General features: G+C 36.5%; 1 protein-coding gene across 6 annotated transcripts in view; it reads left to right on the top strand.

The window, feature by feature from the left end:
* MYO6 (myosin VI) overlaps positions 1-27,860 on the top strand; it is a 113,693-nt gene that overhangs the window by 67,816 nt on the left and 18,017 nt on the right. For all 6 annotated transcript variants that reach the window (XM_051613938.1, XM_051613937.1, XM_051613935.1 and 3 more), the window contains 16 exons: positions 4,780-4,937; positions 5,922-6,013; positions 6,481-6,553; positions 8,879-9,006; positions 9,986-10,081; positions 11,536-11,709; positions 15,717-15,755; positions 17,275-17,368; positions 18,286-18,416; positions 18,568-18,645; positions 19,559-19,688; positions 21,460-21,550; positions 22,776-22,926; positions 24,259-24,467; positions 24,846-24,924; positions 26,890-27,050. In XM_051613938.1, coding sequence (XP_051469898.1) covers positions 4,780-4,937; positions 5,922-6,013; positions 6,481-6,553; positions 8,879-9,006; positions 9,986-10,081; positions 11,536-11,709; positions 15,717-15,755; positions 17,275-17,368; positions 18,286-18,416; positions 18,568-18,645; positions 19,559-19,688; positions 21,460-21,550; positions 22,776-22,926; positions 24,259-24,467; positions 24,846-24,924; positions 26,890-27,050 — 1,884 coding nt within the window. The remainder of the gene's footprint in view (positions 1-4,779; positions 4,938-5,921; positions 6,014-6,480; positions 6,554-8,878; positions 9,007-9,985; positions 10,082-11,535; positions 11,710-15,716; positions 15,756-17,274; positions 17,369-18,285; positions 18,417-18,567; positions 18,646-19,558; positions 19,689-21,459; positions 21,551-22,775; positions 22,927-24,258; positions 24,468-24,845; positions 24,925-26,889; positions 27,051-27,860) is intronic.

The following is a 27,860-nucleotide window of genomic DNA, read 5'->3' as shown; positions in this document are numbered from 1 at the left end:
AACCCAAAGAGCTACTAATGTCTCTCTCTCTGTGTTAGGAACCTTTTGTGTTTGAGTAGATCATGTGAGTCCGAATTGGTCACAGTGAATAAACAGCTCAGCTGAAATCACTGTGCTCAGAGTATAACAAAGGCTTTGTTCTGCTGGGCACAATGGAACCAGCAAGGAGCAGTGGGAGGGTGATGCTAAAGGCTATCTCTGTGGATTTTATTAAATACTAAAGTACAACTGACTGACTGGGAGACTTGGCAGCTGCCCTACATTTATCTGTCCTTATTCGTCTCCCAAAAAGGGCATAGTGATCACCTTGAAGGCTGATGTTTTTGCCATCCCTGTAAAGTGTGTTTACAGGCAGAAGTTATGTGTTGGAATTCAAAATCCAGCACTCCTCTTAGACTGTAAATGCATTGTATTAATCTCATTCAGTTTCTCCCTTTCCAAGAAGACTAAACTAGAACTCCATAATCACAACGTAAATTATTTTACAGTGTACAAATTTATCTTAGATTGTTCCAGGTCCTCCACTGCCTTTTGGAGTCTATTTTCTAGCAAAATATGTTGGGGTTTTTTTGTTTGTGTTTTTGTTGTTTGTTTGTTGTGTTTTTTGTGTTTTTTTGTGGTGGTACGAAAAAACATTATGGAGTTTGTGGTTTTAATATATTTTCCTACACTTTTTGGAACTTCAGCTTTTCTCAAATTACAGATGTACTGCTTACATTCTTTAATTACGCAGGCCTTTCAGATAATAGGGTTATTTCAACCAGGCCAGTTTATTTGTGAAGTGGTAACCATATGGAGTGACAGTAGCTGATGGGTATCCCTTCACCTGCTCTCTCTCCCTTTATTGTTGACAGCTATGGGCAAATTACACATATTTTAATTGCAGTTCATTTATTCCGGAAAATGTTTGAGGACTGCGTGGAATTGTCCACAGGATAAATCCGACCTGTGAGAGCGCTTTGTCCTAGGCCTCAGACTCTATGGATCCCTGGAAACCTTGCTAAAAAAATCACTATAAAGACCGCACAAGTTTTTTGATGTAGCTGTAGCAAATAGCTTGAAAAATTTGAAATTTTTCTTCTCTGTTCCTTACAAGTAGCTGATGGGTGGAGGAGAGGGGATGAAGGTGAAATGGAGGAAGGAAAATACAACTTTTCCTGTTTAGACAGGAAACAGGAGCTGGAAAGAGATTCCTTTGTCAGTTTGCAGAACAGAGGAAAGGAGGAGCTGAGGGAAAGCAAGTTCCCAAGGAGGAAGGTACTCCTGCTGATTGTCACTTTGTAGTAAGCTTCCTCTGTATCCACTGTCTCAGTGCAATTTCAGCATGATTTTCAGGTTTTGTAGTTTCAGCTGTGTGAAACACATGGCAGTGTTATGTGTTGTTTCCATTAGCTTCTGTTGCACACTATCATAATTTAAAATAACAGTAGGGCTTTGTGCAGTCTCTAGAATTCTATTTAATAATGGCAGAATTTTTTTATTTTTTTTTTTAAGAACATTTCATAAATACATCCTCTAGAAGTATGACTTTGCCATGTTGTTTAACATGCTTTTAAAAAATAAATTGAAAGCATAAATATGTATTGTATTATGTAATAGGCCTGCAACTGACATGTGGGAATTAGTATTCTGATCTCTTAAACGTATCAGAATGGAATGTAAAGGTACCTTCCTTCTATTTATAAGATAAGATTTCTGTCAGTACTTGTTACCTTAAGATAAATCAGGAGATACTTAGTGGAAGACAAGATTGTGTGTAAAGCTAATTACTATCTAATGTAATGTAGCTGCAGGTGTCCTTAGTGAGCTGGGGTCTCTGGGTCCCTGATTTACCAGTCACAACAGAAAGTGATCTCCATCAGTCTCACGTTTTTACGTCAGAAATATCATCCTTAAAAAATACAGAATTAATACATTTGGGTTATTGTAGTGCTTCTGAATCCTGGGAAGTGAAGGAAGTGATGCAATGTGGGCGAGCTGTGTCTCCTTACCTTTTCCTTTTCTGATCTGCCAGTTCTTTGTACTTGTGTAGAGAAACTACCCGGAGGGGGCGATAGAGCAATTCTGCAGCCAGGACATCTTGAACCCCGTACATAGGGCTTACTTTAACAGTTCAGATAAGAGGTATTTTTTAAACGTGAATTTGCTGCATACCTGAGAAGTTCTATAACTGGTTATCCTCCACCTCAGCTGGACAAGTCTACCTTTGATTATTACTTATTGTTATTCTAATGCTGGTGGACCAAGGATTCAAGAGGCAGGGTATACGGGGAGAAGCAATATAGGATCTTATATAGGGAAAAGTGATTTGTTTTATTAAGCCAACTGACTGAGATATTTTAAAAAAACTGTAAGAGCTTTTGGTATATGTCCATCATCCTGTATTCATGACAAAGAGGACTGGTGTGATAAAATCTTAATATTATTTCTCCTTGTTCCTCCCTGTATGTTTTTATCAGTTGATGCATGATTGTTTGGTGCATTAGAAAGGGTGTGGTTAGTCGGTCAAGAGAGGTTCTCCTCCCCCTCTATTCTGCCTTGGTGAGGCCTCATCTGGAGTATTGTGTCCAGTTCTGGGCCCCTCAGTTCAGGAAGGACAGGGAACTGTTTGAAAGAGTCCACTGCAGAGCCACAAAGATGATTAAGGGAGTGGAACATCTCCCTTATGAGGAAAGGCTGAGGGAGCTGAGTCTCTTTAGTTTGGAGAAAAGGAGACTGAGGGGTGACCTCATCAGTGTTCACAAATATGTAAAGGGTGAGTGTCAAGAAGATGGAGTTAAGCTTTTTTCAGTGATGACCAGTGATAGGACAAGGAGTAATGGATACAAATTGGAGCATAGGAGGTTTAAGGTGAATATCAGAAATTTTTTTTTTACTGTGAGAGTGACAGAGCACTGGAACAGGCTGCCCAGAGAGGTTGTGGAGTCTTCTTCACTGGAGACGTTCAAAACCCGCCTGGACGCCTTCCTGTGTGATGTACTCTAGGTGACCCTGCTCTGGCAGGGGGGTTGGACTAGATGATCTTTCGAGGTCCCTTCAAACCCCTAGGATTCTATGATTCTATGATTAGCAAGGGCTCTCTCCCTAAAATCTCTCCTTTTAATTTACTTTAACATTGGATATATCTGTATTTCATGACACAGTGTTTGCAAAGCCTTGTGTACCCATAGTTGTCATAAGTTGTAGGCCTTCTCTCCATGAATTTATCTTTTTCCCCTTTGCATTTATGTTTTTTAATTGACATACAAAAATCCTTTTGAGAGTTTTGGTCTTTGACAGTCTTATTCTATTTTGATCTGATTCTGTACATATTAGAACAGAATGGAACAGTTTTGGTTGGAAAAGACAGTTAAAATCATCAAGTCCTACTGTTAACCCAGCACACTGCCAAGTCCACCACTAAACCATGTCCATAATTACTGCATCTTTGTGTCTTTTGAATACCTCCAGGGATGGTGACTCAACCGCTTCCCTGGGCAGCCCCGAAAACCCTTTCAGTGAAAATCTATTTCCTGATATTCAATCTAAACCTGTCCTGGCACAGTTTGAGGCCATTACCTCTTGTTCTATCTCTTGTAACTTGGGAGAAGAGACCAACCTCGCTACAACCTCTTTTGAGGCAGTCATAGAAAGCGATAAGGTCTACTCTTAGCCTCCTTTTCTCCAGACTAAACAACCCCAGTCTTCAGACTCTTCTCTTAAGACTTGGTCTCCAGACCCTTCACCAGCCTCATTGCTCTTCTCTGTGCATGCTTCAGCATCTCAGTGTCCTTCTTACAGTGAGGGGCCCAGAACTGCACACAGTGCTCAAGGTGCAGCCTCACCAGTGCCAAGTACAGGGTCACGATCACTTCCCTACTCCTGCTGGCCACACTATTCCTGATATAGGCCAGGATGCTGTTGGCCTTCTTAGCCACCTGGGCACACTGCTGGCTCATGTTCAGCTGGCTGTTGACCAACACCCCCAGGCCCTTTTACTCTGTGCAGCTTTCCAGCCACTCTTCCCAAAGCCTGTAGCGTTGCCTGGGGATGTTGTGGCTGAAGTGCAGGACCCAACATTTGGCCTCGTCGAATCTCATGCAGTTGGCCCATTGATCCAGTCTGTCCAGATCCCTTTGTAGAGTCTTCCTGCCCTCAGCCAGATCAACGCTCCAACCTAACTCAATGTTACCTGCAAACTTACTGAGGGTGCATTCAATCCCCTATTTAAGATAATTAGTGGGATTTTTATAAGCATAACTTCTGCTTTTGACTTCTTTGGCACCATGGTTAGGATTTAAGGGCAATTTGCAATCATCACATGAAGCTGAGACTTCATTTTTCATACTTCTTTCACATTGTTTCTTAAACACTTCCTTAAGGCTTTCTCCTTGTGTCAGTTGCCTTATTCTTGAGACTTCTGCAGGTGCATCCTCAGCTGCATACAGTGTAACTGTTTTTATAGTGTTGGCATGTATTTATCCAGGAAATGAGGTGGTTAAAGGTGCTTTTAAATATATGCATTCTAAGCGTGTCACTGTCATACTGACTTTACGAAATAGCTATATATATATATTATTATGCATCTTGCTTCTACTGGGGATAGTGACACATTATTTTTTCTGTTCACAGGTAGGCTAGTGTGTCTAACTTGGCAAGATTGTTTCCTATCAGGGCCTAGACCTTTTTGTGTGTTCTACATTACAGTAATTAGAAGGGGTCTTTTAAAATTTAGAGTCTAATCTTAGTATTTCAGAGTAGCGAATTCTGAAAAATAAGATCTGTGTTATGTTTTTTTAGGGTACCCTTGAAAGTGGAACAAGCAAACAATGCTCGTGATGCCTTAGCTAAAACAGTTTATAGCCATCTGTTTGACCACGTAGTGAACAGGGTAAACCAATGTTTTCCATTTGAGACTTCTTCTTTCTTCATTGGAGTTCTAGATATAGCTGGTTTTGGTAAGTATACTTAAAAAAATACTTAATCTCCTAGCTGTCTATTATTGTTGCCAAATATTCAATGATAAATTCTGTAATGGAGGGTGGGAGGGGTTTTTTTTGGTGGTGGTGGGTAGGTTGGGTTAAAAGGGCTTAAGAAGATATCAGAGGAGATAAAGCCTTGTTTTCCTGAGACACAAGGATGTAGAGGAGGTCTAGAGCTTCTCCTCATGACCTAATAACACTAACAAGCATTAGTGTGAAACTAGGCACCTTTGTAGTTGTTTCAGCTTCCTGTAGTGTCTACGTAGATGCACCTTTTGAAGGACTAAAAATTTGGAATGGAATCTTACTGTGGCCACCCAGTCAAACTAGGAAAAATACTGCATATGCCTACTGTTTTCCTGTTCAGTCCTCAGATCACTGCATACTGACAAACAGGCAAATGAAGTCTCTGATTTAAGATATTGTTTCCTGGTGGATGGACAGCTCTGTTTCAGAGCTGGACTTTGGGCTCCTGGTTGCTCCCTGACAGTGGTGGACATTGATGGTTCCTATAAAGCTTATGTCTTTTTTGGTTCACTGGGATTCAGAATAGGGCATGTTTTCTGGTGTGCTCTAGCCCTGGTAAGGTGGTCTAAGAAAAGGGAAAAAGGGAACCCTTGGTTTTCAGGTCTTTAGAGCTACAATATACTATGCCAGCCTCTTGGAGCATGGATGCATGAGAGGGCTGTATTAGGTACAGTTTCACTGTTTGGTAGCATCTTGCTTTGGTTTGTTGCCAGGTACAATTGTCTGTCTGAGAAATATGATCTGCCACAGTATATTTATATCTGTCTTATGTGCAAATTGAAAATCTGTAAAAGCTTTTATTTGAATTGGATAAACTGATATGGATCTGAACACATCTTTAAATATTAGCACAGTGAAGCTTCTCCTGTTTACTATGTACTATAAATACTTACAACACTGGTTTATCATGGAAGTTTGAATTATGTTTTTCAGAATACTTTGAACACAACAGTTTTGAACAATTCTGTATTAACTACTGTAATGAAAAACTGCAACAGTTTTTTAATGAAAGGATTCTGAAAGAGGTATGTTACATTTAATGTTATATTTGGGGATTTATTTTTTTAGCAAAGAGATACTTAAGGCAGCACTGCTTTCCATAAGATTGCACATTAGGCTTAGATTAAAAAAAATTCAATCGACAAACTATTTTTCTACTGTGTGACATCTGGTTGTGCCAGAAAAACATATGGCTTTTTTAAAACCAACAGTCATTTTTTTCTCTTTTTTTTTAATCATTACTTAAAATGAGACATACAGATACTGGCAGTATTTCATACCTAGTGGGAATATCTAATTGCATGGGTATATCATTAAGGAAGTGAAGTTGGAATGTATAAAGCTGTGGAAGGAAATTCTAAAATATGTGTTTGTTCATGCTGTATTTAAAACTGGGTTTTGGTTTATTTAAATAAACAATTTTGATGGGTAAAAGAAATAAATATATGGTAAGTGATGACTTTTCTCTTTTCAATTTATCTGCTTTTTTTAGGAACAAGAACTTTACCAAAAAGAAGGCCTGGGGGTTAATGAAGTGCGTTACGTTGATAATCAGGACTGTATAGGTATGTACTTAATGAAATATCAAGCTATTTGCTAGTGTCATGGTGGAAAAAGTTTTCAAGCAGAAGGGCAAAATACTTGTAGCAGCAATAATTTTATGCTTTAATGACTGTTGTAACCTTGTGAATTCTTCCAGCGTCATATAACATTCCAGTTCTGCTTGGTAGTAGAGACATGTTGCCCTACATTGTGTAATAACTACAGCTGGGACTTGTGGATTTCATGTGCATTTTAAAATGAAGAAGAGTGTGGGGGTATCTGGGAAAAGTATTCCATGAATTAAAAAAATCCCATCCCATTCCCCCCGCTTTTTTGACCCAATGAGCAAAGAAACAAAAGGAACTATAGGCAACAGGCTGTAGATGTTACTGCTGATTTTAGGTTTCCACAAACTGATATACCAGAGGCTTAAGATACTGATGATCTTTTGTATTTTCTTTGTGTTAAACTTGTGTTCTCCAAATTGGTGTACTGTGAACAAAAATTCATCTTGCTTTTGCATTTACAGTAATTTGCTTATGGTAACTAGTCAGTCGTGGCTGAGCAGAGGATTCAGACTGGTAGAATTCAACATCTGTTGCAAAATATCTGGTTCTCCTGAGTTTCTGTAACTGCTGAAAGAGTTTTCACTTTGTCAGATAGGACTGTACAGTGACTAATTCTGATTTAACTAAAGACAACTCTTGTCAAGCAAACCTCTTAGCCATCCTGTGAAAAAGCAGCAAGAAGGTATTTGGAGGAGAGAACAAAAGCATAGAAGCAGAAGATAGGTGACTTTTATGATTACAAATCTTATCTCTTGTAGTAGCTTTATAATGTATTAAAAATGTGTATATGAGCCTGTTCCCAAAAATGTTGTTATAGAGACTGTCATGTTTCTATAAAAAGAGTTGCTTCCCCCCAGTGCATGTTTTTTGGAGCATATCTCAGTATCAAAAGGGGTTCCCTGGTGCCTATTGGAAGAAAAGGTCTCTATGTGACTCACAGTGGGAAAATTGGTCAGATTGTAGACATTCTTGCCAAGTTGTTAACTTTTTTCTGCCATAGAAAAAGTCTGGGCCTGAGCATACAAGTAGCAGTCCCTCAGTCATGACCTCTTTCTCTATTCCAATCAACATATGACACCCTATCCCAGATCTGACACATTTTTTCATTGTATGAAAAATTGTATGGAAAGTTATTGTTAGGAACGTTAATTTAGTTAAATCCCAGCATGTATGGATTTCTTCTGTTCTTACATAGACGGGAGAAAATAATTTTCTACTGCCTTTTGAAGCTGGTGAGAACAATAATGTTGGTTTCTGTTGAAATACGATTATGTTTAAGGTGTTGGACCAGGCCAGTGACAGCAGTTAATGTGCAGAAATATTACCTGTCACAAAAGAGAGGGATATTATATCGACGTGGGCAATCTTTAACACTATGGGAGAATCTTAGAAACAGTCATTGGTATGCTAAAATGTTTTGATGGAATGGTAGTAATGTCTGTAGCTAAATTAGCTTACTCAGATTTTATAAGCATAAATTTCTTGGATCAGGGCTGTTGTTGTGCTTTATAGCATCATACCATTTGCAATCTGAGGTAAGAGTTCATAGGCATTGTTGCAATACAAGCATTACTCATTTCTACCTTTCCACAGGAAAAACAAGTAGATAGTAAAAAATCCTCTTACAAGAACAGTTTTATCAATAATATAATAAAGTTTTAAAAACTGCAAAATCCTTGTATCCAATAGTTTTAAAAGCAGTAATTTCCATGTCAGTTTTCAAGGGCCTTTTAATATGCATGTGAAAGGTCAAGGCAATACACTTGTAAAAAAGTTGTGAAACCACCACTGTGTGTTCAAGTTTGATCTGCTTTTCTTAAAACAAATGCATTTCATTTTTCTTCGTGGATCCTGTTGTGAATGGAAGTATGTGCCTTTTCATGCTTTTAGTTTTGATGTGGTGAAACACAGATGAAAAGATGAAAACTCCAAGAGTATAAGCAATCCCATAAAGACCTATGGTTGAACCACAGAAACATTTAGGCACTTTCATCTGACTAAATTCAACTTGAGACCCAGAGTAAAAATCAGTCAGTGCATGATCTTTTTTTTCCTGGTGTTCCCTATGTTAGAGTTAGAGCTTGGTATGTAGAGGTTATTGATGAAATCAACAATGCAGATACGTCGAATTAACTTGTCATGCCTTTTTGTATTTTGTGTTAACAGCTGTCCCTACAGTTACACAGAATGAGATCCAGTACCATTTTAAATTTGTAATGTTCAGTTCTGATATGAGGTTATATATTCAATTTTTGTAAACTTACTTTTGTTTATTAATAGATTTGATTGAAGCAAAATTAATAGGAGTACTGGATATTTTGGATGAAGAAAATCGTCTTCCCCAACCAAGCGACCAGCATTTTACTTCAGTTGTGCACCAAAAACACAAGGACCATTTCAGACTCTCTGTAGGTTCATTTCTGCTGTCTGTATGGTTTTAATAAAGCAGTTCTTGGAACACTTGTTATTAACACTTAAATTTAATTAAAACCTTTCCTAAGAAATCTCACACCTCACCAGTCTGTTCACTGAAGGCTTAAGTCTTCTAGCAGTTCTAATATCCTGCTGAAACTAAAACCATATTCTTCACTTACATTTTGAGTTTTTTAACATGTAATTCATTAAAAGAAAATATAAAACACATTTTAATTTAGGTTATTTCATATCAGATGAGGTATGTTGTTGTCCATTTCACAAATTGCTTGCTTTGGAGAATTACGTGACTCATGGAGTGTCTGTTCAGCAGTTCAGAGATGAAAATAGGGAACAAACAAGGAAAATATTTTTGTTCTTGTTAATTCTTTAACATACAGCATTCTGTGGAAGATGTGAATTATGGGAATTGATGTACATGACTTTTTTGGGGAACAGGAGGGAGGGGGAGAGTTGCCTGCTGAAAAAAATACAAGCAAAGTGAGCCAAATAAAATTGCCATCCATTTATCTTTTGTTAAGTTTCCACTTAATCTTGCCCATTGGGATTGCTGTGCAATTAAACATTTTTGTTCGTATGTGTATGATAACCAGGTTGTTAGCTTTTAAAATATACCATTTAAACCATATTTTAAGCTTCTATTTACTTGTATTCATGTGGCAAGGCTATTCATCAGCTGTGGAATGAATGGTATAAAAATTGTTGATTAAAGGCAAAAAGAAAATCAGCTAGCAAGCCTGGTGACTTTTATTTTGAATGTGAGATATCTAAGGGTGAGAATGAGAATGAAAATAAGTTTTTTGAATATGTTGATTTGAATAGGGATGGTAGTGGTCAGGAAATGTAATTTTTAACACCTAGTGCTCCTGGCAAAATCATAGTGACAGTTTAAGAAAAAACTTTTTCTTCCTCTCCAGTGTAGTTCTTTTTTGTAATGCAACTTTTCAATTCCAGATTCCTAGGAAGTCTAAATTGGCTGTTCACAGGAATATAAGGGATGATGAAGGCTTTATTATCCGACATTTTGCAGGAGCAGTGTGCTACGAGACGGTAATTTACTCAAGCAATGGCATTTTTGTTATGCTTTGTAGTACTTTCCTGTTTTTCAGTATATAAAGGTTAAATGACAAAATTTACTTTCCTCAGCAGAGAAACTCAAAATATGATATTTCTTAGCTTTGAAAGAGTATGCAACAGAATTGAGAGTTTCTTTTAACTTCCCAGGTTACAGGCTGTTTTGGTGACATACATTTTGTGTATGGCTTTGTTATAAATCTCTAAGTAATGGTATCAAGATTAAAGATACTGATTCATAATCTACAGCAAATCTGACATCAACAGATGTTTGTATCTTATGGACAGGAATATAGGATGTGATATAAAAGTACCAATAGACTTAAGAGTAGCTTTTCTGAAGCATGCTTATCCTGTAAGCAATCACTGTCTATGTTATATAAAAAATAACATTTTATACTTTGTTTTTTATTTCTATTGGCAATAGAATAATTCATGTAGGAATACCAAATACCTGAAATTGCTACCCTCAAAATACCTTCAAAATTATTTTACTTTTTTGACTGTTACTCAAATGAAAACAGTGAAACACCTGAAGCCAGTATCTAAAAGATAGGGGTTTTTTTTGTTTTTTAAAAGAGTATAGAATAAACAAAAAATCCATAATGCTTTGTGGTTCTGATCTGTAACTCCAGTGTGTAAGAGGGAAAATTGTGGCAGTTCTCACTATCTGATTTGTGGTGAGGATGCTCCTCTGGCCGCATTCATATTCAGTCTTGTGTTTTCATAGTCCAAGAGAACTTTGGAGGCCTTGGACTCTCATCAACATTAAATCTTTTTTTAGGATATCTAGAAATTCATTATTTTCTTCAAATTAGTGTTGGCTTCTTCTGTTCATAGTATGAAAGTCACTATTAAAGTTGAACCAAAAGCTTTTGAGAATTTTTTTAATGTGAAATTGTGTACTAGTGGCTTGAATTCTGAATTTCAGTGTAATACATTGTTCTTAACTTCAAAAAGTTAGTGAGCCAATTTAAATAAACCAGAGAGGTAAGGTTTTTAGGAAGGCATAATATCTTTGATTAAGTCAACTGCTTTTAAATAGTCACGGTACTACTGAAATAACCAATTTTTAATTTCATTTTTTCCAAACAGTGTAGTTGTACCAGTTAAAGTGTGCATGTTAAAGTAAAGAATTAAGCTTCTCAGAACTCCCAAGTGATGGTTAATCACGGACAAAAACTCTTTAAAGGCACTAAACCTTACATTGGGTTTCATTATTCCAACAACACCCTTCAAATTGAAGCATAGCTTTTCTCTCTGTCATTAGTGTTTTGTGTGTCTAGTTTGAAAAGTTGTTTGAATTAATGTAATAATATTTACCCACGTATTCAAGCTGATTTTTAATTGAATATTTAACTATTTTCTTTACTTTTGTTTAAGACTTAGGTAACACAAATGTGCTATTATTTTTTGGGTTGTCTTTTCAGATGCAATTTGTGGAAAAAAACAATGATGCTTTGCACATGTCCCTTGAGTCTCTTATATGTGAATCCAAGGACAAGTTTGTTCGACAGCTGTTTGAATCTAACACTAACAACAACAAGGATCCCAAACAAAAAGCTGGGAAACTTAGTTTCATCAGTGTGGGAAACAAATTCAAGGTAACATAATACAGCAAAGAATCTTCTCTTAAAATCATGGAATCATTGAATAGTTTGGGTTGGAAGTGACCGGAAAGATCATCTGCTTCCAAACCACCTGCCATGGGCAGGGACACCTCCCACCAGACCAGGTTGCTCAAAGCCCCATCCAACCTGACCTTGAACGCTTTGAGGGAAAGAGCATCCACAACTTCCCTGGCAACCTGGGCCAGTGTCTCACCTCCCTCACAGTAAAAAATTTCTTCCTAGTATCTAATCTAAATCCACCCTCTTTCAGTTTGAAACTGTCCTCCCTTGTCCTAGCACTACATGCCTTTGTAAAAAGTCCCTCTCCAGCTTTTTTGCAAGCCCCCTTGTTGTAATCTATGCTACTTTTAATTTACTTGAAATAAGTAGAACCTGAGGTTGGGAGAACTAGAGGTAATGGGATTAATACAAAGAAAATTTTGTTAAATAGACATTTTTCTATTGAATTATAAGAAAACAGTATATTTAAGCTATGTGCAATGCATTTCTGTCAGCAAGATTTTTCATAGTAATCCTTACAGGGATTATACAGCAATTTTAAAGTCAGAATTTTACAAAGCCACATGGAAGTCTTTATTCAAAAGGTTTAAAGTCTGGAGAATTGACCTTGTAATCTGTGAAACAAGGGGTTCTAAGTGTGACAGAATGTGTTCTTCCATCCTGTATAAATGCTGTATTCTAGAAGATGTATTAATTTGCTATGGTTTGCCATTCTCAAAATTCAACACCTAACCTAACCACTGTTTTTCCTCTTCAAAATATAAAGATAGTGATGGCTTTCACCAAAATATGTTCATTGTGCTAAGTTTTTCCTTTCTCAGTACCTGAGCCTGATGCCTCTCCTAATTTTCTCCTTTCTTCTACTTGTTGTAAAGCTGACCTTCAAACCTTGTCTTCTCCAAATGTCTTCTACATCATTTTCTCATTCAGCAGTTTTATTTTAGCTGGACTATTCCAGCTCAGGATGGCTAGAAAGAGAACAATAGGGGAATTAAGAGATGAAAAGCAGGCACAACCATTGGCTGCAGGTAAATTTTTTAATCTCATGGATTTAGTATTGGTAGAGCTGCTGCAGTTTCAGCAAGAGCTCTTCTCAACACATCTGGGCCAGATCCAATGAAGGATTTGTATGCCTTCAAGTCAAGCACTGCAACATTTTTGGTATGCTACCTCACCTAGGGCAGATAAAACTGCACATCACATTCCTAGCTAGACTCCTTATGCAGTCCCTGGGCAAAGCAAGTACCTTGCACAATCCAAAGACCTTATTGTGGAGTGGGGCACTGCCAATAGCAGAAGAACATTTCTGCTCCATGTCAAGATTCAGTGCTGAATCAGGACTGTAAGGTAAATTTCTTATTGCATCATGGTATATTGTGGCTAGTGTTTAGAACTATTCTTGTAAGAATGATGAGTCTGAAGAACAGGAGGGATGTGATAGCACCACTTACTTTTTGTATAGCAACAGTATTCTGCTTCAGGTCTATACTGTGTTCAATGTTTTATGTCTGCTCTATTTCCCATAGTACCAAGTTATCAATCAGTTTGACACCAGGGGATTCTCCTTATACCCTTCTGGAGATGGATTGTTAGGTAGCCAGAAATTAAATTATGGTAGGGCCAGTAAGTGTAGGAGACAGAGCTTGACTTGTAAGGTAGGGGTTTCGGTGTTTACCTGGGAATTGCATAGCCTGCTCTCTTGAGTTTTGCTCCGACAACTGTTTCCTCCTCCTTATTATATAGTGGTTGTAGAATTAAACTGTAACAATTGGTTTAATATAAAATGCATGATCAGAAGGCAGACCGAAAAAATGGAATTACATACAGATGAGCCATCTCCTGAGCAAGCTCTGCATCATGAGTCTGTTGTAGGTGAAACGAAGAGCCGTTATTTTTTATAACTGCATTTTCAAAATGAAACCAACTGTAGGATCTTTGAGATAATTTTCACTTTCTTCCATTGGAGTTCTTAAATCCTCTTGGATTTAGAACCCCACATCTAGTAGATGTGGACATGTGAATGATACTATTGTCCAAGGAGGGCTGAAGTAAAAATTGATGCATTTTTTAAGTTAAGCAGTGACAGAGCAGAAGACCGTTCTGATTGATTTTTGGACTTTGGTGTTCACCTCTGCACCTAGAACATGACTAAAGTCCTCTTTGGATCTGGCCCATCAGTCTATAATTCTTTCAGTGTTTTCAAGTTTCATGGCATTTTGAATGTATGTGTTACTTCCAGTAATTCATTTAGTGTTACCTTCCCAGACACTCTATGTGCTGCTGATGAACACTAATAGCCTTAAAATTTCACTTCAGATAATGTCAAAATAAGTTCTATTATCTTAGTAGAAATTTAATCTCTTTAAGAATTCTTAGTGCATCAGTATGTAAGTCAGTATTGAATTCTGATTACATTAATTATTAGATGATGTTGCAAGAGCTCTCTATGAAATCCTTCACACATCCATTCCTTATAACTAATGAAAATTAATTCGCAGAAACCAGTTGAGGAAATAATGATTATTAGTTCCTCAGATCTACTTAAGAATCTTTGGGATAATTTTACCTTAATATTATAATGGATTAAATAGTCAGAATTCAAAGAGCAGTAGTTTTAGCAATATGTTTTATACATATGATAATTTCATTAATGAAATTTACCTGAGAATGGCTCTGGCTTATTTCTTGTCAAATTACAGAGTATAAGGAAGCGGTATTTTTCTTCTAGTGCAAACTTAATTTGTTGATGGAAATTAGGCTGTTCCCTCCAAAATTAAGCATTTCTATCTAAGAAATTAAGCATTTCTAAGAAAATATAAAGATTATATTCAAGTAGATGTAAAGAGTATGAATACGTGAGAACTTTACGGGAGGTTATTAGTGTTTGTCATGCCTGTTGTGGCACTGCTTCTCTATTTCTAACCATATCCGTGATAAGTTAAAAAAAACCCAAGCCAGTTTTATCCACTGAAGGATGACTGGCAGCTGTAGGTGACACATATTACAAATCAGATTTCTTTGATTCAATGTAATTGAATGATCTAGTTAAAAAAAAAAAAAAAAAAAGTAAAAACTCCAATCCTTTATTTTCATTCCCATTCAGAAAGTTAGGAATATGTTAGGATATACAGAATTTTGTCTTCAATTCAGTCTATATTCTTAATGCTTGCTAGTAAACTAGAAAGGCTGGCACAGCAGTAACCTATGTGGTAAAATAAACAACTGTAAAATAAAAGTATAACTGTTTTCCTCATGAGGTTCTGGAATATTTTTAGTTCCTACCAATTACATTCAATAACAACAGTAACTCATTTTCTCCGATAGTTTTAAGTCTATGGTGATCCTGTAGTCAGAGGACTGCAGTCTTTTTCTCATCATGGTATGTTTAGATCTAGCCTCAGTTAATATATTAAAATTGTAGTCTGTTGTCATCAACAGATAATTAAAAATAGTTTATGCTAGTTCATTCACCAAAATGTTTACTTAGCTTCAAAACCACCAAGAAAACCCTGAGCATACATGTTTTCCATGTTAATTTTTTGACATTCAAAGATATACCTGTTACAGATTGAACATTTGTGAAAGCCCAAATTTAGTGTGTTCTTTTGAATTATTGCTGATTAGTATCATTTTCTTTATAATGTTATTACATAGCTATTCTTTCCTTTATTTCCCCAGATAAGCTTACTTTTCTTGGGGTTGGTTTTTTTTGTTTGTTTGTTTGTTTTTTCCCCATTAACTGTGTTGTAGTAAGTAACTAGTCCATACAGTATTATTGTACAACTAAACACAAGTCATTTCCTCTCGACCATTCATGCACACTTGCATGACCTTGTTGAAATTTGTGAACGTTTGATGTATCAATTCTGCCTGATTTACTAACAACGCACATGCATGAGGTAATGCTGCACCACTATTCTGTGTGTGTATTTCTGTAGTTGTCACGTTAAGAGTCTTAAAATACCTGTTTTCTTTTACAGACTCAGTTAAATTTACTTCTTGAGAAGCTTCACAGTACTGTAAGTATATATGCACATGCATAATTTGCTGCCAAAAGTAATAATCTGTTATCTCAACAACATGGCTTACAAAAAACAAGATCATTAGTTACTTTAGAGTTTGCAGTTACGTGGCACTTTTGATATGTCTTGCTGTGTAGATGATGATTGTTACTTGAAAAAAAACCCGTGAATGAATGAAAGTTACACAGTTTGAGTAAACAATATGAAATCTGTCTGGGTTTCATTGTCCCTTTTCATCCCTTCCTCCATTTGCTGGTTATCATTGATGGCTAATTTGCAGAAGATTTAGAGATGTTATTTTAGAAGTCAGGCAGATAATTTATTATTAATTTGTCTTTTCAGATTCCATAAAGCTGTTAAAAATAACGTGTTTCATTTAATTTTTGTGATAGGCTTTAAATGCACAGATGGTCAAAGAACCTGATTCCCCTAATGAGTGTTTGCTAATGTAGCTGATGTAATTTTATAGTTTAGGGAATTCAACATACCCTTTTCATATATTTTTTTTTAGAACTTATGTGTGTGTAGGGCCACAAAAAAAAAAGGAGTGGGGGGGAAACTGTGCAAAACAAATGGGACAAGTGCTGGAGTGTAGCTGACAGTGAGATTTTACTGTACTCATGAGGCTGGTCTGAAAGAAAAAAATATCTCTTTGACAAAGAACACTGGAACTGAGATGAACCCAGGAAAAAAGTCTCTGGCAAGGCTTGCTCTACTCTGAGTTTAGCTAACCCATCACTGAGGATGTAATTGTTAATGTTGAGCTCCCTTGGCAGGTGCTTTTTCACTTAGACATGAGAGATGGAAAAAGAGAGAAACACTGCAAATCAGGAGTAATATTGTATTTTCTCAGTTAATTTTGTTTTAGTATATGAGGTAGGTTATCATGAGCAGTCACCTTTTAGATGAAAATCTGAGTGACTGGATGGTGTTTTGCAAAAGTGTCATCCTTAATGAATATGAAATTATCAGAGAAAGCAGTGGTTGAAATTGCAGAGATAGCACGTGTGGTGATAAGAGAGGAGCAGACCAGCACAACATGGTGGAAGGGAGAGTGAAGCTATGAGCCAAATGAAACTGTAAAAGAGAATGTTAGAAGAAAGGAAGGTCAAGTTCATCTGGCATGATTCCAATGTCAAGAGGCTGGTAGCCTGTTCACTGATACGAACTGTGGAGGACTGAGGCATTTAGGTGGTTTAACTGTCCGTGATCATGAGGACAGCAGAATCTAGCCTGCTACATTGTAATTTAATTGTACTAATATTAAGAAGAACAGCTGAGTGAAAACTCAAAACTTGAGGGTCCAACTGATAACTGTAATCAGTCGAGATCAGTTACATCAAGACCAAGGCTAGAGTGCGAAACTCATCTATGAGAGAAAAAAAATATCTCAGTATTTCTCTTTTACAATACTATTTTGTATCTTAATTTTCCCCTACCCTTAATTCTTAACTGACTGTTATTTCAGGAGGTTTAAAACTGTGCAGATTCTGCTAACTTCTTGTTTTGGTAATAGGGGTCTAGCTTTATTCGCTGTATCAAACCTAATTTAAAGATGACAAATCACCATTTTGAAGGAGGGCAGATCCTCTCTCAGCTTCAGTGTTCAGGTAATGTATTCCTCAGATATTTTTCCCACTGTTTATTGCTTTGGGCGTTATAGATTGACCTGGGTTTGAAATATGTGAGATGGAAGCAATATTTCCTGGCTTGAACTATTGCTTTCCAGAAGGTAGCTTATTTATGCCTTATGAACAGTTATTTAGATTCTTAGTAACTTAGCTCTCATTTAAATCAATAGAACCCTAGAAATAATTCATCTGAGCAGCTGTAAGCTTTCTTTTTCACAAGAAGGGTTGATGTAATTTCTATTGACTGTTTTTCCGTTTATTATAATGAGATTTCAGACACCAGGTGCAGATGTAAGAAGCCATGTAACCATGTATTGGTACATAAATTTAGATTTCCTGACCTAGAGCTGAATCCTCTGTCTGTATGTTGCCCACAATGCTAATAAGGCAGCAGTTCAGACCAGAGCAATAATTGCAGTGTCTTACAAACTCACATTTCCAAAGTGCATACTTTAGCAACAGTAAATGAAGCTTAATCTAGTAAAAGTTATAACATGTAAAGTTTATAAAGCAAGATGTAATGCTATAAAATGTATTTTGAAAAAGAAGGACTTAGGGTAAATAAATCAAATTTCCATTGAAAGTAAATATGCAAAAGATTAAGTTTAAAGGTAGCAACTACAAGTTAAGGGCTATCTTGATACTAGGAAAAAAATCCTCTCCCTAAAATAGGGAGAAAATGTTTTAGGCTTCTCTCATCTGTTCAGTATTAAGTCTTTGTGAATGATGATGACATGATCAAGACACGTTACTGGATCCCAGCTGAATTTTATGGTTTAATTCTCTGAAAAATGTCTTTGAGTCTTACATCACGAACTAGTGGTTAGCATAAAAATCACTGCTTCATTTGCAGTTTACTAAGATCAGCTTTTGTGCGTGTGTTTCTGTGAATCTAGGAATGGTGTCTGTTCTGGATTTGATGCAAGGTGGTTTCCCTTCACGAGCTTCATTTCATGAACTATATAATATGTACAAGAAATATTTGCCTGAAAAATTGGCTCGGCTGGACCCTAGGCTTTTTTGCAAGGTAAGAAATAAATTAATTATTTTTTATATCCTCCAAGACAGAAAATGTATTGTGGGGTTTGTTTTTAGGGAGGTTGAACTTTTTCTATTTCTTTTGTTTGGTTTTTTTTGAAGGAGGCAGAATGTAATCATAAGTCTTTTCTGTGTTTCAGGCACTATTTAAAGCCTTGGGACTGAATGAAGTTGATTACAAGTTTGGGCTGACCAAGGTGTTTTTTAGGCCCGGCAAGGTAATGTTTCTCTTGGGGTTCATGACTGTGAATCTTAGAATAATTTTGGATGGAAGGGACCTCTGAAGGTGACATTGTTCAACACATTGCTAGAAGTGTGGCCAACATCAATAAGGTTGCCCAGGGTTTTTGTAAATACTGTTCATTTTCTGTGAAGGAAAGTCAGTATTAATACAGATTAATTGTTTTCTTGGTCTTATTGCTAATGCTGCTGTATTCCTAATGCAGTGTTGTATTCCCAGGTGTTTCACTGGTCACTTAAGACTTACACTGACCACTAAAAAGAGCAAATCAGAGCAAAAAAAAAAAATTTTTAAAGTGAAATATCTTTCTGTGATTCTGAACATTGCTGCTGCTATGGGGAGAAAGGAGATGAAGTAGGGAGCTGTTGTGACTAAAAAGGAAATTACTGTAGTCCCAGATGAATTTGCTTACTGTCATAATTACCAAAAAGTAGAAGTGCAGGACTTTGAGAAAAGGTTGCCTTTAGTTGGACTCATATACAAGGAATAAAAATAGAGACGTGCCTTCAGGGATTTATTTTTAACCATATACAGAACTAAGGGTGTCTTGAAGTGGTGGAAGGCCAGAGTAAGTGTTCAGGATATAAAGAAACAATTTTTCAAATTTTTTGCAAGAAATACATTTATTTATTATATATGGTTGGATTATTAAGAATGTTAAGTGTTACACATTAATTAAAACAAACAAAAAATTCCAGTAGTCATTTCCGTTATCATTAAAGTGATGCCAGACATACCTGGTCACTTGAAATAATTGAAATCTGATGTAATGATGACATACAGTTTACATTAAAAACATTTTACCTTTTTAACCCAACTTGCTCCTAAATAATAATGTCTAACACTCTCTGTTATCCTGTTTGGTAAAACTTTTTTTTTAAATTATTTAGTTTGCAGAGTTTGATCAGATAATGAAGTCTGATCCAGATCACTTAGCAGAGCTTGTTAAACGAGTGAATCGCTGGCTTATCTGCAGTCGTTGGAAAAAGGTTCAATGGTGTTCTCTCTCAGTGATTAAATGTATGTATTTTATGTTTTATTAAATCAAAGTGTTAAAAATACAACAAACCAATTATCACCTTGAAATGCAGCTTAAGGACATGCATAGTGGCTGGCTGAATACTAAAGTCTGAGTAATTGCTTTCAAGGTTGGTGAGGTTTTTTTATGCTTTATATTAGGTACATAGAGGGGGGCTTAGAGCAGAGGTTTTTAAAAGTGGGACAGAAAGCCCACCACCAGAGCCTCCCATGTGTAGCCTGTTCGAGTGCTTCCTGAAGCCTGGGTAAACACTGGCACAGAAGTAACTGGCTGTCACAGGTCTTGTGGGGCAGAAACTTCTGCATCAGCAGGAAAGAACAGTAGTTCAACTCTCAGCTGACGACATGGAGGCATTTAGTTCTGGGAAGTGCCTGCACAGGGATTATCATCTCCGGCCAGAAACTGCATTTTTGAAAGCACTGACCTGAATTGTGGGGCAAGCATCTTCCACTCCAGCAATTGGTGCTGATGGGTTAATAAGTGCCTGTCACTATTCATAACACAGTTTCTACATTCTTGGCCTGCCCTGTTTACTTTGCAGAGTAGAAATGAGGTGGTGTGAAAGATAGATGGGTGCTTGTGGGGTGCTTCAGAAAAGATATCTGGGAGAAGGGGAAAGGACTGATGCAGGATGTCAGGGATCTCTAATAACACAGAGGGTGAAAAGTATGTGTTAAGATGGAGAAGAAAAGCATGAAGGCTGTATTGCCTTATGGTTGGGCATTTGGGACATCTGCGTTTGTCCCTGATCAGATAATATTTGTTGCTGTTTATACTGTGGCAAATAGAATTTGTGAATTCTTATCATCTAGATTTCAGACATCAGAAATTGTAACACTGTTGTAATTTTTCGACCTAGAAATGTATACCATTTAGTCTATATTTCAGAAAGATATGTGAGAAAGCCTGTCCCTTTGTCCAAAAAGTAGAAAATCAAGAAAATAATGATAGGCCTTACAGGTTTTTAGCGTTTTAGGGGAAATTAGAAACTAATTTTATCCCCAGAATAAGAAATAGATACACGAACTAGAAATAGATACACATAGAGTGAAACTTTGTCATGGCCTAAGCCCAGTAGTTAAGCATAGTGTTCACGACCAATGTGCTCAGCTGATGACGAAAGGCAGTATGGATCTTTAAGCATATACAGTTCCTCCATTAGATATGTCAAAACCGCATTTATTGTTGAACATCTGGGCTACTCAGCACACATGCTTGTGCCTGTGCCTTGACAATATTATTCTCTGTTTAGCTTGCCTCTTGGTCCCAGTCATTTGAGTCTTTATAAACTGGTATTCTAAGAACAACAGCTGGAGGTTTTGTTTTGTGTTCTTTCAGTATTGCAGAGAAATGCTCAGCTAAGTTGCAGCCACTTCATTATCTGAGGTAGATGTTGGCTACTTGATTACCCTATAGCACAAGATTTAAACTTCTGGCTGAGCATTTCCTGCTTGCTATGTCAGGTGACCTAGAAGTTCCTGATGACTGTGATTCTGGAGGGAAGGGGGTCCACATGTGTGAGTGTGCACACAATTATTTTTTCCTGTTTATTTGATGGGAACCTCTATGCCTGGCTCAGGATTGGTAACTCTGTTGTCTGCTGTCTTTTAAGTGTTAAGGTTCTGGCACAGACCTAGGTCTCAAGCATGTGTAATCTACACACACTTTTGAGCCATCAAATGTGTGAGTAATACAGGAGTTGTTTTAAATTGTATAAACCATTGAAACCCAGTTTCTTTTGTGTGTTTATAGTGAAAAATAAGATCAAATATCGAGCCAGTGCCTGCATTAAAATACAGAAGACTATTCGCATGTGGCTTTGCAAGAGAAAGCACAAACCACGGTAAGAGGATATACCTTGGTTGAAGAAAATGGATTTTTATATATTTTATTGTTACTGTAAAGAGGAGATTTACTGTGCTTAACTAAATACATCGGAAGTCCCAGAATGAAACTAAGTATAACTCAAAGAGAATTTGAGAGGTGCCATGTTCCTCCTCTCTGTCCCAAGGATGAATAGAATAATCTGAACCCTTCCTAAGAGATGTTTGTTTAGATCTTTGTTCATAAAATCCTTCAGTGATAGACTAGTTATTAAAAATCTTTGTTTAAGTCTCTCTACATTAAATTTAAACTTACTAATTTTTGTCCTTTACCCATTCACACTTTCTTTTATAAGCCACATTTCTTTTTTTATCGTAAAAATAATTTTGTGTTCTGTTTTGTCTGCTCTTGAAATTAAGTAATTCCATTAGCTTTAATCTGACTGTATGGAATACTGTTGGAAAAAACACTTTGGTCATTAAACTCTACTGACACCTTTTTGTTCTTTGATAGAGATTCAACTCTGTGTTCATTAATACTGAGGTCCTTATAAAATGTTTTCTTTTACATCCTTTGATAGTTATGTTTCATTTTGTAGCTTGGCATTTCTGACCATGCCTCTATGTTTTTAAGCTGTTTTGTACTTCTCTTTAATGATTTGATTTATTTTCTACTTTTTGTGTGTTGTTTTCCTGAATCCCAGTTCAGTGATTTCATTCTAGGAAGACTGTCTCTGCAGAGCTGTAGTTTGTATGTGTGGCCTTCAGTATTGTTTTTTTAAAAAGATCCATTTTTTCTGGTCTCATCTTTCTGCCAGCTTTTTTTTTTTTTTTTTTTTTAAATTTCCTGTGGGATCTAGTCTGGGTTCCTGGCTGTGTAGTGAAGTTTTATCCGATTCAGTCCCATTATTGCGCTTTCAGTAAGTGGCACAACTCAACCTTTATCCGCTCCATTCAAGGTTAATGAAAATAAACCAACCACATTAATTCTCAAAACAAAAATGCATTTTTCCATTTTGAGTCAGTGTCTGCCTAGTCAGCTTTAATTATTGTTTGCAAAACACTGAGTTGCTTAGTTACTTTGTGTGAGAATGTTTTAATTTCAAAAAAAGAGGGTAAGTTTTATCAGAAAGCATAACTTGTCTCCTCTATCTGCCTCTTTAATATGAGTCATTAGTGTTAGTTTAAAAAATATAATCTTGTAAAAACATCCCAAGATACAAGTAAACTGCCTCACCTTCACAGCATTGATGGCCTGATAAAAGTGCGTACCCTGAAGAAGAGGCTTGATAAATTTAATGAAGTAGTAAGTGCTCTGAAGGAGGGGAAGGCGGAGACAAGCAAGCAAGTCAAGGAGCTGGAGCATTCTATTGATGCTTCAATGATCAAAATTAAGGTATGGTAATAATCAGAGAAGTAGTGTCATGTTACTGGAATATTTAAAAAAACTTTAAAGTATAAGGCAAATGTATTTTTCTTACTGGAAAAGATATTTTAATACAGAGCTCTTAATTTTCAGAGACAATGCGTAAATCCTGTTTCAAATGACTTGTGAATGTACTGAAGTGAGTCCTCAAACCGGATGAGTGATCACCTAGAGTGATATTATTATCTGTGTTTCAAAATTGGTAATGGAGAATTTAAAGCAAAATTGCACATTGATATTGTGAGACAAGTGTTGTTAATAATTTTTTTCTTGCTTTCAGTATTTGAATAATGCATATTAGCAATGTTTTAAATTGATCAGGGCTGAAGTGTACAACCATTCACCACGGAGTGAAGAGATTTATGTTCCAGTTATAAGTTGTTTTTTTTCCAGACTTGGTAGTAAAATTACATCAGCTTGCTGATTATTCTTCAGTGTCTGTGGTTCGCAGTTTCTTACCACAAAGTCAGACAGACTAAATGAAAGCACACAGGCATTCATTAATAGAAAAAATTTGATGAGATGTCATGCAATTTTTGTGTCATGCAATGTTAGAGTTTTCTTAGTGTCCTATATTAAGAATCTTCTATGTAAAATCACAGTTGAAAAGATGATGGAGTTAACCTGTCAACTTGTAGTTCTCTTTTCTAATAAAAATAAGATAAATTTTATTATCATCACCATACACCCTCAGAAAAGGTCAGCAAACACCCCATATTGCAGTTTTATTAGTTTATCTAAATTTGAATTGTAAAATGAAATTAAATTGTAGCTATCAATGAGGCTTGAAAACATATGTAGCCAGAGCTAATGTTTTCAGTATTTTCAACATGTTATTTGCTAGTCACAGAACAGTCTAATACTTTTTCTGAGTGCTAGCACACATACTAAGAGAAACTATTCTCTGCTATGTGACATAAAAGACAGAACTGTAAGTAACCAAAAAATGCACATAGGTGGCCTTAGTTTTCAACTTAGCTTTGTAAGAATTAATTTGTGTTGCTTGAAACTGCAATGTTTAAATATAAAGGCATGTTTTAAAGAGAAGTCATGTTTAATTTCAGTGATAAAATGGAGATTACTTTGCATATTTTATATGAGAGAGGAGAGTAATGGATTCCCAGGATTTTAGAAAGGGAGAGAAGGATGTGCTTGAGCTCCCTCACCCTGAAGTGCGTGTATATAATTTAATTATACCGTTTCATGCTCTTGTTTTACTTTACATTTTATCAATATACACTTTTAAAAAGCAAAGTACAAATGTGAAAGAATATAATCCTCTTTTATTACTTCATTTTGCAGACCACTATAATGACTAGGGAACAGATACAGAAAGAATATGATGCTCTAGTTAGAAGCTCAGAGCAACTTCTCGGTGCACTGCAAAAGAAGAAGCAGCAAGAGGAGGAAGCAGAGAGGCTACGACGCATTCAGGAGGAAATGGAAAAAGAAAGAAAGAGACGTGATGAGGAAGAACAAAAACGAAGAAAGGAAGAAGAGGAAAGGCGTCTGTGAGTTTTGTATAAGTTGCTGGTTATAGAATCAGAAGAAAAGAGGAGAAGCACTTTAATGAGGTTGCTTCTAATACTCCTATGCTTAAAGAGAATCACCTGAATTATACTCCTGGTGTGCTATGGAGTGTTAAAAAAATTTTCTTTCCCAGTGATTTGTAAGGTAAGTTTAGTCAGAACAGAGTATGGAAGAAATTATATGATGCAGTTTGAAATACAAATGGACTTGGAAAGTTTCTTGACTTCACATGTAGTGGTCCTGGCATCAGGGCTGTCCTGACTTCTCGATTACCATTCAGTTTTATGAAAGATGTTTTCCTATCTCTAGTTCACTTGCATCATAATAATGCGTTTTCATTTCCTCCTCTTTTGTAATAGGAAATCTGAGATTGAGGCCAAGAGAAAACAGGAAGAGGAAGAGAGGAAAAAGAGGGAAGAGGAAGAAAAACGTATTCAGGTAAATTTTTTAGTTGTCCGGCAATCTTGGGTATTTTGTTGTTGTTGTAGGATTTAGTTTTGGTTTTTTAATTTAATTTTTTTTTTAAGATCTCTCACAGTTTAGGTTCTCCACTGATGCTAATGGTTGAATTTTATAAATGTGTGTCTCAGAGTCATTCAGCAATGTTGCTTTAGTAATAAAAGTAAGGTGAAAAGCATGATTAGAGCATTGAAAGACAGACCACCTATTTCTAGTCCATATGCAAGTTCGAGTCTTCTGAATAGAGGTGCATTTGTTTTTAAAGGGTCTTTTCAGTTATTTTAAAGTTAACAATGTTAGTCTTTGAAGTTTTTGCAGGTGTTTCATGTCAGGCAAGTTTAGCACTGCCACATCTGAATTCAGGCTGTGTCATGTACCAGTTTAACTGTGAACACTTTCAGAATATTGGTAATAATGAAATGATACAGAACAAATACATGCAGTTCAAAATCTGCTCCTTGATCCCTCCCCCTTGATTCCTGACACTTCTTACTGATGCCATCATGAACTCCCACTCTGAGGTGTGTTTGCCCCTTGTACCCTTGTTATGCTCTTGTCTAGGAGCTTGTCTGGGTGAGCTGGGAGAGCAGTCTCGGGGAGAAAAAGTTTCTCTGCAAAGGCAGTTGTAGCAAGCGCAGGACACTCCTTGTATCATCATACTCTTACTGGAACTAATAGAGAAGTTATAGACTAGCTTTGATGAAAAATTAATCTTTCCTGTGTTATTTCATCTTGTCACTTGTATCAGAATAATAAGCACCACCAGCTCGCAGAAGCTGAACATAAAAAGAGTAAGCTGCTATTTGGCTACTCCCTAAATCATTGGTTGGAGACCATTGCAGATGTGGCTAGTGTTTTGTGAGAAATTCATAGAATAAGTTTCCATTCAGGGACAGTTTAAATGTATTAAACTATGTCCACTGAGTAAGCAAGATGGCCTCTTGCCAAAAGGTTTAAAAACTTGGTCTGCCAGCACTATAAGCATCTCTAGGGATTGTCTTTGTTTCTTTGCTTCTGAGATGTGGATACCTGTGATGCAGAATGTAAATTACACGTTCACTTAGAAATACTTTGTTTGGATACAAAGCAGATACATAATCCAGAAGGGTATTTCTTTCTTCTACATGCTGTTAATTACTCATCTTTTCTTCTGGTGGTTGTTACTCTCAGCTAATCTAAAATGGGATTCATAGGTTAAAGTCACTGGTTTTAGTAATGCAAATGCACGATGATGAGTGCAAAGTGACTTTGTCGTCTTTGTTGACTTTTGGGCACCAAGAAAGGCACTGCTAAGACTTGGCCTGTATGACTTTCAGAAGGATGAATTGGATGGTTGCATTTTACTTACTGTGTGTGCAAGACCCTTCGTTAAATAATGATGTTAGACTGGAATTCCAGTTTTGCTCTGCAGAAGCAGTATATCTGGATTGCTTCTGCATTGCGGCAAGTTGGAATTTTGCCATTTGCTTAAAATCAAAGCCAAATCCACAGAGGATTGCAGTGTTTCTCTTGATCCCTTTTTGAAAAGAACCATGGACCTATATGCAAAGCAATGCCTAGTCCTGTAATGCCTAGTGCAGAATATCATGGTAGTTTTGTGTTGGTGCTATGGAGAAGTAACCGCATTGCTCTTGATCATCATTCTAAAAAATTCCATAATAACTAACAAAAAGCTTCATGTGTTTTTTTAAATTGGGACTTTAATTTGAAAAGGTAATACGAGTGGTAGAAAATAAAGTTTTGATAAGCTATATGAAAAACAGGAGGCAGTCTGTAGCTAATTTGGGATTTTTTGGGTCAAAATGCTGTTACTTTTTCAGTTTTGTAAATTTTACATGTTTTGAAAGCTATAAGTATACTACTTGGCACATTTTTCTAATAATTTCCTTGTGTAGCATATTGGGTTTGACTGGATAAGGCCAATGGTGTGTTTTTATTAAACAGGCTGAAATTGAGGCTCAGCTTGCTAGAGAACGAGAAGAGGAAACCCAGCACCAGGCAGTGCTTGAACAGGAACGTCGTGATCGTGAACTTGCAATGAGAATTGCCCAGAGTGAGGCAGAACTCATCAGTGATGAGGCTCAGCTTGATTTAGGATTGCGCAGGTATGGGGTTAAGTAGTGAAATTTCTCTTTATTTTTATTCTTCCTATCCTGATCCCTTTGAGAAGACTATGCTCTTGGTTTTATGTGACTTTCTAATTAAATGGACCTTTTCAGTCACTGCATTCGAATATTTTTCAAATTAACTTGTAAAATGTGTTAGAAATAGGTTGCTTTTGCTTAAAGACTCTCTTCATTTTGCATCTTGCTACATCAGTAGTTTTCTAAGTATTTGTGAATACGACTGCAGTTCTCTTTCTCTTTTTGAGTTCTGGAAAGGATGGCAACCAATTTAAGTTATGATTTTTATGACTAATTTGAAGTAGGAAATGGAATTTTTTCATTGGTAAGTAATAATAAAATATAACCATTTTGGTACCTGATAGTTCCAGTAGTACAGTGTGAATGTGTGTGTGTTTTTTTTAACAAGAAGCCCTCTTTGAATGCAGGAATAGTAAGTTATTTCTGTGTCCTGACTGGTAACTTCCTCAAAGTGGAATGTCTATATTTAATATAGATGGGTTTGAAAATTAAATATTGTCTCAAACATTTTGTTTGGTTTTGTTTGAACTTTCTGATGTGTCACAAGAAGTGCTTGGCTTTTGGTATTCACATCCACACTGCCGGCAGAGCAAGAGCTCTTCATGTGTAAAGAGTGATTCTTAGAAGCAACTTAGAAGTTCCAGTAAAAATGGTACTTACCAGTCAAATTGCATAATGGGACCTGCAAGCCTGATCACATCACTGGTGACTTCATTAGTGCTGCTCTGCTCAGTTTGTCGTCGTTGAGGGAAGGGATGTAAGAAAATCCCA

This window comes from Apus apus, chromosome 3 (assembly GCF_020740795.1).
Source record: "Apus apus isolate bApuApu2 chromosome 3, bApuApu2.pri.cur, whole genome shotgun sequence".
Taxonomy (NCBI): Eukaryota; Metazoa; Chordata; class Aves; order Apodiformes; family Apodidae; genus Apus; species Apus apus.
This window is presented reverse-complemented; position numbering and strand designations above follow the sequence as displayed.